Source organism: Centrocercus urophasianus, unplaced genomic scaffold (assembly GCF_019232065.1).
Source record: "Centrocercus urophasianus isolate 14NV4802_14NV808 unplaced genomic scaffold, USGS_Curo_1.0 seq_33, whole genome shotgun sequence".
Taxonomy (NCBI): Eukaryota; Metazoa; Chordata; class Aves; order Galliformes; family Phasianidae; genus Centrocercus; species Centrocercus urophasianus.
Genome location: NW_024884900.1, coordinates 832,494 through 845,945, shown reverse-complemented (window position 1 = coordinate 845,945; position 13,452 = coordinate 832,494). Strand labels below are relative to the sequence as shown.

Sequence of the window (13,452 nt, the reverse complement as noted above, 5' to 3'; positions counted from 1 at the left end):
CTCAGGCAGGTGAACAAAACCCAGGACTCGGAACCAGCCCCATGCTTTGGCCCAGTGCTGGGCTGAGCCCTCAGAGAAATGCCTTTGGCGCCACGAGGGACGCGCTCACGGCACAGCCAAATGAGACACAACAGAAACCGACCACTCAGACTCAACCCAGCTCCCACTTACGCGTCAGGAAAGCATCCTGGGAGTAAAAACGCCAAGCTTAAGCAGCAGGCTTAGCCTCGCTGGGAAGTCACGCCACCTAATCCCAGTAAGCGGTTTCTTCGTGTGGATCAGAGACACAAAGTCCAAGGCCCACAAATCTCTCCTTCTTCCATTCAGAAAACCCTTCTCCCAGCTGCCAGCACTGGCTTTCATAAACAGAAGCAAATATCCGTCACTGCTGCAGCTTGAGGAGCCGCTCCGTCCCGCAGAACAGCTAGCTCCCAGCACCGGGGGTGAAATTTCACACCAACATTCACCGTTAAGCGACGGGGAAGAAGGCAGAATTGCCTGAGCAGCTCTCCAGCCACTCTCCTTACGCTCGTTTTTGAGGCTTTACTCCTTTCTGGCGAGCAACAAGGCGGAAAGCTCAGAATCCCCGATGACATCCACAAAAGACGAGCTCGTTTCTGGGAGCGGTGAGAGTGGAGTCGAGGCAGAAGCGGACACCTCGGCCCCGCCGGCTCTCTGCGGGCAGCGGCTGAGGCTGCCCCAGGCCGAGGCCAGGCCCGGAGCACCGCTCGGCTCCCGGCACGGCTCCACCCGGCCCCGCGGACCCGCACGAGGGGCGCCGGGCCGCGTTCCACCGCCGCCGGGAGAGCCGGGGCCGAGCAGAAGGGCCTCCGCGGCGGGCAGCGCTCCCCCCAGCCGCCCCCCGCCCCGGGCCCGAGGCCCTCCCCCGCCGTTCTTCCACTCCCGGCCCCCCGACTCCCGCGCCGCCGCCCCCCAGGCCGCCCCCTCTACCTGCTCGTCGAAGCGGTTCACCACGGCCTGCACCCACTCCACCGGCTTGTGGGCCGCCATGTCCCCCCGCCCGCCCGGCCGCGGCGGGGGGCGGATCCCCGCGGGGGGGGGGGGGGGGCGGCGGCGGCAGAGCAGCGGAGCGAGGGGAGCTCCGCGTATCCCTGACGCTCCTGGACCCTCAGCTCCCCGCAGCCATCAGCGCGCAGGGCCCGCCATGACACCACACCGGAAGCGGGAGCCCGGGCCGCCCCCGCCCGCCCGAGCGGCAGCGCCTCGGCCGCCGCGCCAGGGGGAGCGCCGAGACACGGCGGCGGCGGGCGGCGCCTGCGCGGCCCCGGAACCTCCGCGCCTGCGCCCAGAGCGCGCCTGCGCTGTGCATCGGGCCGGCAGAGAGCTGAGGGCGGGGCGGTGGCGGCCGCGCCCTCAGCGTGGGGCGGACGGGCGGTGCGGCTCGGTGCTTCTGCTCGGCTGTTAGGTGCGGGCTGGAGCGCGTAGCTGGGGGTGTTCTGAAGAGCGAAGAAAGTTCTTTAGAGAATCAGCTGATCTCGGAGTGACGGCTGCCGGCACGGCACCATCCCTCGCTGCACACGCTGTCATTGCGCACCCCTCGCTCCCGGCGGTTCGGCGGCGGCACTCAGTGCCGGTTCTGGCGGCCCAAAGAAATGCACGAACTGGGGTGGGACCTCCCGAGTGAGAGTTAAAATGGGCCAACGTGTAGAGAAGAACGGAGGAGTGAACGGGCTGAAAAATGAAAACTGAAATCTAGGTGCTGAAGCAAAGAAGCGTCTTATTTTCCATTGGGCCAAAGCGGAAGAAAATCTCAAAACAGGTTTTCAAGACCAACAAACGGCACAAAGCGAGGCGGGGGGCGGAGAGGCTCCGAGCCGGGCTGCCTCACCCCCAGGCACGGGGCCGCCATCACCGACGGGTCCTGCATCACTCACTGCCGCGTGCCACAAAGCGCGCGATTGATTCCTTTGCATCAGACTGCATCACAGCCGTCAGCACCGGCATATCCCAAAAACATGTTTAAAACTAAAGGTTGAATTATGTTCTAGAAAATACTTTTGCTGTATTTGTTATATATATTTGTATCCAAAACAAACCGACGTGACATGTGTGCATCCTTGCTGAGTATCAAAGTGTCCCATAGCAATGAGCAAGGAATGACATCCACCTGAGGCAACTCAGCCACAATCTTCATAGGGATCTCTGCACCCTGCCGAAATCAAAATAATAAGAACTAATCAGAGGGGAGGGGGGCAGAAAGGTTTCAGCTGACTGATACTCGTGAAAAACATATCTCGAAAAGACCAAAAAAATTAGGGGTGACAAGATTATCTGAGACGGAGGCATCTTGGGAACTTTCAACTTCAGTAGAAAAAGACTTCTTCCCCTCAGAATCAACTAAACCAAACAAACAGTGCTTCTTCCTGTTTCTCAGGGTGTTTTTCCCAAAGCAAATCTGTTCCCTAAAAGCAAACACGACTTGTTGTAGGCTTCCCAGATCTTAGGGGGGAGGGGTGTTTCAGAGCCTGGCTGGTGATGCTGGAAATCCTCAGTGCTTCCCTCAAACTCTCTGGAAATTTCCAGCCAGTATTTGGTCACAATCGCTCTTCCACAATGTTCAGCTTCCTTTTATTTTTTTTTTTGTCCTTTCCTTCCTAGATTCAGTGCAAAGTGCTTCAAATCACATTATCCTAAAAATCCCTATCCTAGAAGAAAGCACAGCAGCTCTACTGTTTATTTTGGTGTAGGACTTTGCTGGACACACAAAAAGCAGCATGATTTTGTCTTCCAGCAGGCAGACACGTGGCAAGTTATGACTGCTAGGTACAAATTGTTTGAAATCATTGCAAGGTCCTTAGATCCAGATAGAGTCTGAGTTGTGTACCATTTCTCAGCAGCTTTTGGCATTCTGGTTCTTCTTGATTATTTTGGTAAGGGTTTTTTTTTTAAGACACTTTAGTTTAATACACTTTCCTAAGCTTGTATATAAACTCAAATAAAAAATTAGAGCCTAACTCATCCACAAAAGTACCCCACTGTTTTGTCAGGCTTTAAAGTGAATGTCGATGGTTTTTCCTCACTAAAAATTTCCTTTTCTGTCTGTCAAAAGTGATGGTGGTGATAGGGTCACGCATAGGAGGAGAGTCTCCACTTCATCCTCTGCCGCCTCTCGGCACAGGCTTTGGCCTCATAAAACCTAAAGTGCCAAGCAGCAAAGCAAGAGCTGCGGATCTATCTATGTGGGAATAGTTCCAGACAGTCACGATTCTAGTTAAGTCAAGAAATGCCCCTTGAATCACTTCCTTGGAGGCATTCCGGCACTTCTGCTTTTTGCCTAAGTGAGAGGATGGGGAATCAGGTGAGCAAACCAAGGCACGCAGAGAAAACACCTGGCCAGATCTGCCTTCCCCTGTAAGTCACATCTGAACTCAGTTCCTGATGGAGAGGGTGTCATTCTAGAGGAAACGGGCCAACTCTGGGGCCAATGGCAAAAATATTTTCCTACTCCTTTTAAGTGCAGTTTGTTAAACAAACTTCAGTTGAATGTGGAAGAAAGGCAGGAAGAAGAGGATCTGCCAAGATTTTGGTAAAAAGTGACGATGTCTCTAAGCTACAAACTCAGCAAACACGGGTTTTCATCTAAGAGCTGTCAGGCTCCCAACGAAAGCTGCACAGCCTGTCCGGCAGTGCTGCCAGTTCTCGCCCCTTCGAGATGCTGCCTTTCACCTCCCAGGAGGACGTTGCTCCAACAGGTTTGTCCATTAGAGGGCATTACAGGCCACTAAAATCCCCCAAGTTCCAAGCGTAGGAAAACAGTCCGTATTTATTTTCATTTGATAAACGAATGGTGGCTCTGTATTCTTTCCATGACACTTACCTTGTTATCTCATCTGAAATGTACTGTAGAGATTTCAAAACGCAAAGAAACTCTCTCTGTTGGATGAAACCATGGATTTTTTTCTGTATTTTGCGCTTTCCAATTTCTCCCTGGCTGCAATAGGATGTGTTAAATCTGAGAGAAAGCAAATGAACTAATTATCTTAATGGTAATCACAGAAAAATGGATTATAATTTAGAGAAATCAGAGGTTGGACACAGAATATTCATACTAGAATTTTTACGCCAGATAGTCCAGTCATCATGGGATAACTGAAACTGAAGCACAGTATTACACAGTAAACCTATGCTGCTGGCCACCAGTAGCCACTGTAGCCCTCAACATGGACCTGACCCTACACAGAGCTGGGCACTCATTAACCTACATTGCAGATGTGGTCTTTTTTCACTCAGTCTTGCAGCGCTGCAGCTCCACAAATTTCCTAAATATCATCGCGTGAATTAAAAGCAACAGTGAAACACAGAAGTCACTTCTGCCTTACTTGCAGCACTAACAGAAATTGAGAAACAAGAAGAAAACATTCCTAAGCTGCAAAGGACAGGGAAAAATGCCAAGCTCTTTTGAGAGTATGTGGTAGGACAGGAAAAGCAGGCTAAAAAAAATAACAAAAAAAAAAAACAACAAAACAAAACAAAAAACCTGAAAGAGAGGGCAAGAGGAAAAAATACTTCTTCCCAGCTCAGCAAGAAGGGAAAGGAAAAGAAAAGGTGAGGTCTCAATTGCTTTTTTTCTGTTACACCTGTCAAGCATGTGAGCTTCCCTCAGCTTAGTTCTGTAAGGGAATTAACTGTGGGTATTTTGTGTATTAGACTGGCAGAATGGCAGAATGGACCTGGCCAACTCATCTCTTCTTCCCATACACAGAAATAGTCATACTGCTACCAAAGCTCACTGCTATTCTGGAAAGCAAAAATATTGCACAGCCCTGTGCACCTGTACAGCAGTGCAGCTATTGCCTTTGCCAGAACATTCACTGACACACTGATTGAAGTTCTTACACCATTTATTGACTCAGTCGTGCTGGTATGGCTCCAAATCCAGACCAACAGGGCACTGATGGGGTGCAGTGGAGCTGGGGCTCTGCCAGCCCAGCACTGGAGAGATTCCAGTTGCAGTTTAAGATCATAAGCTGCACAGACGTAAGATGGGCACCAGTGTCAGTGTCTCCTCAGCCTCCACACGACAGCTTTATCACCCTCACACCATGGTAGCAGCTCTGCACTGTACTGCATGCTCTTTGCTCCTAAAACCCAGATCCTCTGTGTAAGGTGCTGCACAAATACAGATTAAAATGAAACCCCTTCTTTGCAGCCTTAACTGATAAACATGTAAAAGTCAAAAGGGCAAACAGAGCCCAGGGAGCGGTCTGACTAACTTTGTTGTCACAGCAAGGCAGCAGCACAGCCCTGAGCAGTGCCCATGCCCACCCTGCGAGCGAACTCCAGCTCATCAGAACCTCAGAGAACAGCTTAAATGTCTCTAGGAGAACATAACCTTGCTGATTAGCAGTTTAAGTGAGGATAAACACTAATTAGTAGCTTCTAATTTGGATGATACAGCACAAAAAGAGAGTTTACCCACTTTTATTTACAACTATCATCAAGATCTACTCTCACATTCTCTTATTACTTGACTGCACCAGCAAACTTTACTTTTCTGGAGTGAGTGCAGCCCCGTCCCACCTTTGTCACTGGTGTCCAAATGCCCTGGGTTAAAACTGCCTACCAGGATGCTATCAGCCTTCTAATTGCACTGTAAACTGAGCCTGATGACAGAGGATGTTTACACCACATGACGTTTCTCAGTGCACGACAAAGCCTCATCACGCGATGCCACAGCATTACATCTTTAATGCTGCCATCTTCTGCTTGGCGAGAAAGAGGCGCTCGGACCATCGCAGCACAGCATGCGTGACCGAAGAGCAGAACTTACAACCTAAATTCTACACAGCGTATTTCTGACATAGTGTCACTAAATCAGGACACACATGTATTTCCTGCTCATGTCAGGATAGAGACTTAAACTACAGGTCTTGCAAAAAAAACTCCCTTTCTTGTGTCTTTATTTAACAGCAACCTTTCCCACCAAAACCCTGGTGGCCAGGCACGCACAGCACCAGAGGTAGCAGCAAACAGCTGCTGAGATGAAAGGTTCAGCTGCAATTAATGTGCTCTGCAGCAGTAGATCCATCTGCAGGTCTGAGCACATACACCTCATCTCCCCGTGTGTGGTCACCCAAATGGCATCTGGGAAAAGGTAAATTACGCTCCCCAAATCCTGCTTTGTCTCACTGAGGAACCCACTGCTATGTCACAACTTTGTTACTATGCATTTTCTATACAATTTGTGACTTCAGGGAGACACAACGAACATGTAACAAGAAATCTCATCAGTCTCCTTTGGGAAACAGACAGTACAAAGCAGTTACTAGTAAAGGTGAAGTACAGACTGCCCACTATGCTGCTTGCATGAGATACTTATCACATGTTAACTTGTGGGTTTTCAGTACTAATGGCAACACTCAGCTTTTACTTTCTGTGCTATGGAGCTGCTGGAATAATGGAGCACATAATTACATCCAGTCACTCTTCAGTACTCAGATTACAAAACCAGACTTCTGTGCCAGGCCTTCAGGAAGTAAGATGTGGAAGGAATTACACAAATAACCTGCAATTACATTAATGCAGAGAGCGGGACCTTCCCCTAAAAGCCATCAGACTCACTGGTGTGACTGCATCTGGCTGATCCCAGGTGGAGAAAAAAGCAATGCAGGAAGCAAATTACAACAGCCGTGCTGGTGCCTCTGCATGCAGGTCTGCTCAGAACCAAATGCAACGAAACGAAACCTCCAGCATGGAGGCAGCTACAAAGCATAAATGTGCCTGCACCTCTCTGGTTTATTCCTCTAATTTCAGCAATGAGCTGTGCTCACTTAGGGCCCTTCTACATAGCTATAGCTCTACCTGCAATAGGAGTTGTCTGTGTGTACATATAAATATATATCTGCTTTTGTTTCCTGGACTGTTTTACTCAATCATTGCAAACTGCAGGCCAGTGCTCAGATCTGTACAGATCCAGCTAAACTGTCAGCTCACATCACATGCATTATTCTGAATGTGCCCGCCTGGTGATATCCTGCACTCTGATCTGCAGATGTGTTTGTGGGAATTTCCCTAAAAGCAGAGAGGTATACACATTGCTTCAAAACAAATGCTGCTTTTGTTTGCCTAAGTATCTGTCCTCACACGGAGCAAACACAGGCATGCATTCTATAATCTAAGAGACTGCACTGTAGATAGGCTTATTTCCATTTCTCCTTTTCTCCTTGTACCTATTTCCAATCATTTTTAACAGGCCATCAAAAATGGGAGCCAGGAGAGATTTTAAGAAATTCTCTTGTCCAACCTCCAGCAGCAGAGAACCTCCATTTCCCCCAGACTTCACCCTTTCCGTAACCCTCTGCACATTTCCTGCAGCAACAGGCCTGGACACAATCCAGCCCAACATTTCCAGGCTCAGATCCCTACCAGCTCCGGCTCACCTCTGGTCTATGAGCAAACATACTTTATCAGTGAGCAACCTGCTCTTTCCCAACTCAACTGCAGCTGGAATGCAGCCTGCTTCATTTCCAGGCAGAAGCTGTCAGACACAACCTTATCATTCCCCACTATGCTGACTTTTTCTGCTCTTATTAATTTATCGATCTGCTTCGCAAAATGTAGGTATTCAATTGTTTCATTTTTCCTATTAAATTCAACTTGCTTTCTACAAATTTAATTTATGGAAAATGTATTGGATTTGACAAGGACACCCTTCATGCGATTGATTTTCACTCTGCTTGCACAATCCTGCTCATCCAGTGCCAGAACACAGACTTCATCAAAAGCAAAAAATATTCTTGTTGTAAACACGTTCAGCAGTTTATTGCTGATTACAATTTAGGTCAGCATGAATAACTGTATGCTTTTCTCCCAGATCAGTTTTTATTTTTTAAGAAGTGATGCTTTTTTGTATCTACACAAACGTGTTTGGAACTGGCACCATTCAGAATATTCCCTGTTATCTCATTATCACACTCACAGCCAGCCGGGACACAGCCCTTATTTCGACTGCTACGTGACTGCTTGGCATTCCTCTGGTCTCACATCAGCTTCCCAACCCTGGCCCCTTTGGGCCCATTCCTCATCACAAAATAAGTCAGTATTCAAACACAGTATTTTGCATTCTCTTAAGAGTTTGTATCTTTATCTCAAAGCATTCTGCTACTGCTCCCCAACTGGGCGGTTTTATTTAAGTTTGTTTTAAGGCTGGACTTTGCGAGTTGCCCACATTCACCTGGGAAGCATGTAGCAAAGTCGGGACGTATTCTGACTGCATCCCACGCTTTGGCCGGAAGGTCTTCTATCTATTCAATTTTAATGAAACAATTAGAGCAATGTTTATAACCCTGGTTATAATGACAGACTCAGTGTTTTGCACCTGTAAACAATCACATGTAACTGCAGACCAGAGTGCAGCAATTTAAGCCAAAAGAATAGAAAAGTGCTCAGTAACATTTTCCCCTGCGCACTGGAACAGAAAGTTGCTGCAAATCCACCAGGAGAGCACAGCACTGTGCTCCTCTGCAAGAAGACTTCATCTGCAAGGAGCCTTCAAGCTCTGAGGCTACAGAAGTCAACCACAGAGAAAGCAAGCAGGCACAGAAAGCCAGCACACTGTCTGAAGGGTTTGTGAGAAAAAGAGGGCAAACTGCTGCGCAGCAGAGGTCAGAGACAGCTGAGGCTGTGTTGGCGTATATCAGCTGCAGACCCAACGGAGACTGCCTTGCTCTGTCTGCAGTACAGGGACCCTCTTCCACTGTCATGGCTTAGGGCAGTTCAAGTTCACACCTCTCCCCCTGACCTTCAGCCGTCTGAGATAACAGCTCTTGTCACTTCAGTGGGTAAATTGAGCGCAGATGTTCCTGAAAGCACTCCCTCACAAGGTGCAACATCCAGGGCCAGTGTACAAAGAAGGAATAATTCAAAAGCTAAAGTGAATAAACCCGGAGCTCTGTGAAGCTATCCATGGTGAAAGCGTCCAGTTCACTACACACAGAAAAGCCATCTGCTCTATTTATTGTAACAACAAGATGTGGTCTAAAAATGATACAATCCCTAAGAGACCAAAAGAATGCTGAGAAAAAAACACAATCTCATCTCTCTGATATTCCATCTGTGCACTTTTTCCCCACAATAAACCTTTAGCAGGCCTCTACAGATTAACCCCTTAGATAACAGATGCATCAATTTACAGCCACCTCTGGAAAACTAATCTAACAGCTAAGCAACAGAGCAATGGGGGAAATACCAGCTTGGAAGTGCAAGATGGAGGCAGCCTCACCCCGAGTGTGGGGCAACCGCAGGAAGTCAGATGTTGCTCCTGGTGCTCCACAATGACCCTGAAAAATGGCCTCGTCTCCTCACTCCCCTGCCAGCCAGTTTGTCTCTGTTTAGAATGCAGGCTCCTCAGGGCCAGCAGTGTTATTCCAAGCAGCTGAGCTGTGCCAATATCACTTGCAGACATCAGGCAAAGAACAACACGTACATGAGATGAAATAGCTGAAACTGTGCCAGTCACAGCAGGGTGGCAACAAGGGTGGCAGGGAGAGACTGAGATGGGCAAAGACTGCCTAGAATTGTTAATATTTATAGTATATGAGCACGTGAAATCACAAAGCCTGGTACACAAAGTCTCACACACTGCCGCAAGTTTCTTGCAGGGCTGTGGTGTGTTTTCATGTATCAGTTTTTTGAGTCCTGTAGCTCGTGGGGCTGTTACCTGGACCACCTTCACCTTCTGCTGAACTTGGAAGATCTGTCAACCTTGGAAAGTAGGTTACTTTCACCTACACGTCTTCAAGGAACAAGGAATGTTTTATCCAGCTCACAAATGCTTTGAGTACAAAACTCTCAGAACTTTAACACCTTTTTGCTACATTTGATACATTTTCTCAAGGGTCAGTTAATCTATTCTTGCAACACGTTTTTCCCCATAAGGAAGATCATGACTGGGGCCTGCACGGCTGAGCCCCTGCACCTCACAGAGCACAGAGGAGCCAGGCAGGAGCCCAGAACTAAGGCTGTGCCCACAGCCAAGAGTGAGGCAACCGCACAGCCTTTCGGGGGTACTTGGATTTTCTCCTGCTTCCCCAGGCCCCCCACACCCACAGTCAGAGCTTTCCAGGGTACGCTGTTTCCGCTGTGGCAGTGAGGACAGCTCTCTGTCCTGGGGTGCTGACAGCACTTCTCTCTTTGGCCAACACAATGTTCTGCTGCTCACCGTTCTCTCTGCCGCAATCCCTTTTCCTCTTCAGCCCCCTGCCCTCTTTATTCAGATTTTTTCTTTCACCTTCTCTCCTCCTTCTACAAACTAACGCTGAACTTTCTCCTACCCAAAGAGACAACTCAAAACAAACAATGATTGTGAATTATTAACAATGTGGACTATAAATAGTATATTTTAATGACAGACCACCCAGATGCAAGCACTACTGCACAGATAGGCCACCTTGACATCCCTGTCACTGCCCATAACTGTCCCCTCAGCTGCCATTTGCCGTCTGTACTCCACAAAACAGTGACTGAAGGGGTGGGACAGAAATCCTGGGTCTGGCCATGGGCTCTTCTAGGACTTTGCTGTCATACATTGAGTGTGCTGAGCTGGCTCCCCGAGGTTGGTCTGTACAACCCAAACAGCCACAGATAACAGAAACATAACCTTGCTAGTCCCAAAACAGAAGATTATTGTTGGGATGGCTTGCACAGACTGAATGGGGACCTGCATATTAAGCACAGCATGAATAGAAACTGTGATCAATATTCACTTCTGATCTGTACCAGGATTCATTAACTGGAATGAACAGCCTTTCTGTGGTGGAAGCCTTTCAGTGAAAGCCATAGCAATGGAAATGAAACAGAGCAAGCACTCCACTGAGGGTCCTGCAAGTGCCTAGAAGGCAGAAAATGCAGGAAGCAGACACCTGGGTTCATTCTACAAATTCCAGGCAGTGTGACAAATGTATAAAACCCAGTTTATATAAGAGCGTCATGGTCCCTTGTTTGGGATACACATAACCTAATAGAAAGTGACTGAGTCAAAACAACTGCCTCAAAGCTGACTGAAAAACACATACAAAGTAGCTGAAAATTTCAGAGAAAAGATTAAACAAGTGCAGTGTGTTAAAGTAGATTCGTCAAGTCAGTACACAAGAATGTTGAATCAGTAGATCCTGGTGCCTTAGCAGCTGGGGAAAAGCCCTGTAACCTGGAAGTACTTCAGGCAGACAGAAAACAAAAATCCTCTTTCATTTGTAACTGCTTACAACAGTGTGTGGATTCTCAATGGATTTAGATGGCACTGAGCTTATTAGCTTCCCAGCTGAACAGCGCTGAGCAGACTTGGCAGCTGCATCCATAAGGAAGGATAATGAAAAACACATAAATCAGCCTTGAGTCATCCGCACAGTCCTGCAGGCCCTTGCTACATGTGACTGTGTGGGGTATGCGCTGGTGCCACCCTTGATTCCACAGTTATGCCTCACCAGTAGCCCACGGCGAAAACCATCTGAAAAGTCATCCAGCTTGCTGCACTTACACAGCAATAACTACAGCAAGGGCTCTGAGAATGGGAAGTGTGATTTCTTTGTGAGTTTTGACTGATTTTTAGAACAACACTTTTTACCAGCTATAAAGGTTAAGTCAGCATTATGCAGACAGAACTCAGCTTTCTGCCTCTTCTGTCCAGGCTCCAAACATGAAATAAAAGCCCTGCCAGCCAGGTTTGAAGAGAAATGTTGGTAATGTCTCCAGGACAGTCTGTGATGCCAAACAATTTCCAATGAACTTGCAAAAATCTGGGAATTTACCTATCACAATTTGTTTCCAAAAGGCAGATTGGAAAGCTCCAAGACTGGCAGCTGGACTCCAGAGCGGTGATGGCTGAACAACAGAGCAACTGCTGGAAAGCCTCACTGCTAGAAGGTGCCTTGCAGAAGACTATCCTCTATTCCTGTGTTATACAAAGACCATGCTAAATGAGCTAATCATCTCTTCTGGGCCTCAAATCTATTACACAACTGAGCAGACGGCATGCTGAGGAAGAAAGACAAACTACTGAAGTAGTCCTTACAAGAACATCAAAGCTTGAAGAAATGAGAAGTTGGCACACACTTTGCTTCTTTTTAAAAAGCAAGAAAGTCAGTATCATGGCAACACTCCCACAAAGCCATGTAACCTGACTGCTATTTTCCCAGGCTGTAACAGCTCCCAAGGTAAGCAAACAGAACCCAGCCTTACTCAGGCCCCGAGGAGAAATCTCATGACATGAATTGCCTCAGACATGAGAGGACCCGGTTCAAACATTCTATACTTACGAGTAACTCCAAAGCAACTCTTCGCAATATTCACTGGCTACAAATCTGCCTTGCTGTGCAAAGCTGATGAGGGCTTTTCCTTCTGCAAGCAACAAAGGACTGACAGAGCAGGAGCTGCATTATGCTGCTAGGGAGTACAGTGCAAGCTGGTGTTACAGTGAGCTGAGAGAGTAGCAGACAGGCACTGAAACAAAACCACACCGAGACTCAGACGGCCTCAGTCACCCAGTAGTTCATGGACAACTCTATCAGTTTTAACTGTAACTTAAGAACTTAAGCATAAAACCAGATCTTGCTGAATCTAGACACTGAACTGTTTTACAAAGAAATGTCAGGAAAGCAGGAACCTTCCGAGCATTTTCCAGCCTCTGGTCAGGGAAGATGGAATCAGGTGCACACATCAGTATGGTGCACACACTGCAATGCACTCATACAAGCGTTTACATACTTCTCAGTTCACAGGTTGCTTTGCAGTCCCATGGTCATAGATATCAAGCATGCCACAATTTGGCTTAAAAGATAACGAGACAACTGCCATGTGAGGCACTGAGGCATGTCACCAGATGCTGGCCAGGCAGCAGACCCACGCAGGAATGCTTCTGATCCCATACAGAGGCCCTACAGCCCATCCACCAGCTCACCCCATGTAACAGAGCCGTCTGGCTGCAACAGGTTCCCCTGAGATCCTCCCAACAGTGAGAGCCCCATCTTTGGGGGAAGCACGCTCCCAAGGTTCAGTCCATCACTGCAGTCAGGGTGTGGTATTTTTTGGTAGAGGTGGGACTGGGCGGGTGGCAGCCGCAGGAAACTGAGCCACCTTGGTGAAGCAACGGCACGCACTCTTTTTTGCCCAGATATAATGAGAACACATCCAGGGGACTTTCGGGGCTGTGACCACCTCTAGGTAGGTGTGCTGGCTTCTGCAAGGCGCAGGGTCGAGCTCTGCAGGGCAGCGAGAGCCAAGACGGTTCGGGATCCAAGAGGAGCCCGGCCAGGCGTAGAGGGGCAGAGGGGCCGGGGCGCTGCAAAAACCCAACGGGTGGTGAAAGCGCAGAGCTCGCGGCCGGGGAGCCCCGCACAGGGCGAGGAGGGCTGGAAGGAGAGAGGGAGGAAGGGAGAGAAGGCGGGAAGGCTGGCCGGCAGGACGATGAGCGCCCGCCCGCGGGGCGAGGCCGCCGCT

At 48.6% G+C, this 13,452-nt stretch overlaps 1 protein-coding gene and 1 long non-coding RNA gene across 3 annotated transcripts in view; both read right to left on the bottom strand.

The window, feature by feature from the left end:
* The window catches only part of NF1 (neurofibromin 1), a 76,142-nt gene extending 75,118 nt beyond the window's left edge, over positions 1-1,024 (bottom strand). For both annotated transcript variants that reach the window (XM_042830339.1, XM_042830340.1), the window contains exon 1: positions 952-1,024. In XM_042830339.1, the coding sequence (XP_042686273.1) occupies positions 952-1,011 (60 nt within the window). In that variant the 5' untranslated portion in view covers positions 1,012-1,024. The remainder of the gene's footprint in view (positions 1-951) is intronic.
* A 780-nt stretch (positions 1,025-1,804) lies between these two features.
* On the bottom strand, positions 1,805-13,275 carry LOC122166589. Its single transcript, XR_006170835.1, has 3 exons — positions 10,181-13,275; positions 3,839-3,973; positions 1,805-2,170 (listed from the first exon to the last, which is right to left on the bottom strand). It is a non-coding gene; the product is annotated as an uncharacterized LOC122166589 (long non-coding RNA).
* Between the last annotated feature and the right edge of the window lie 177 nt (positions 13,276-13,452).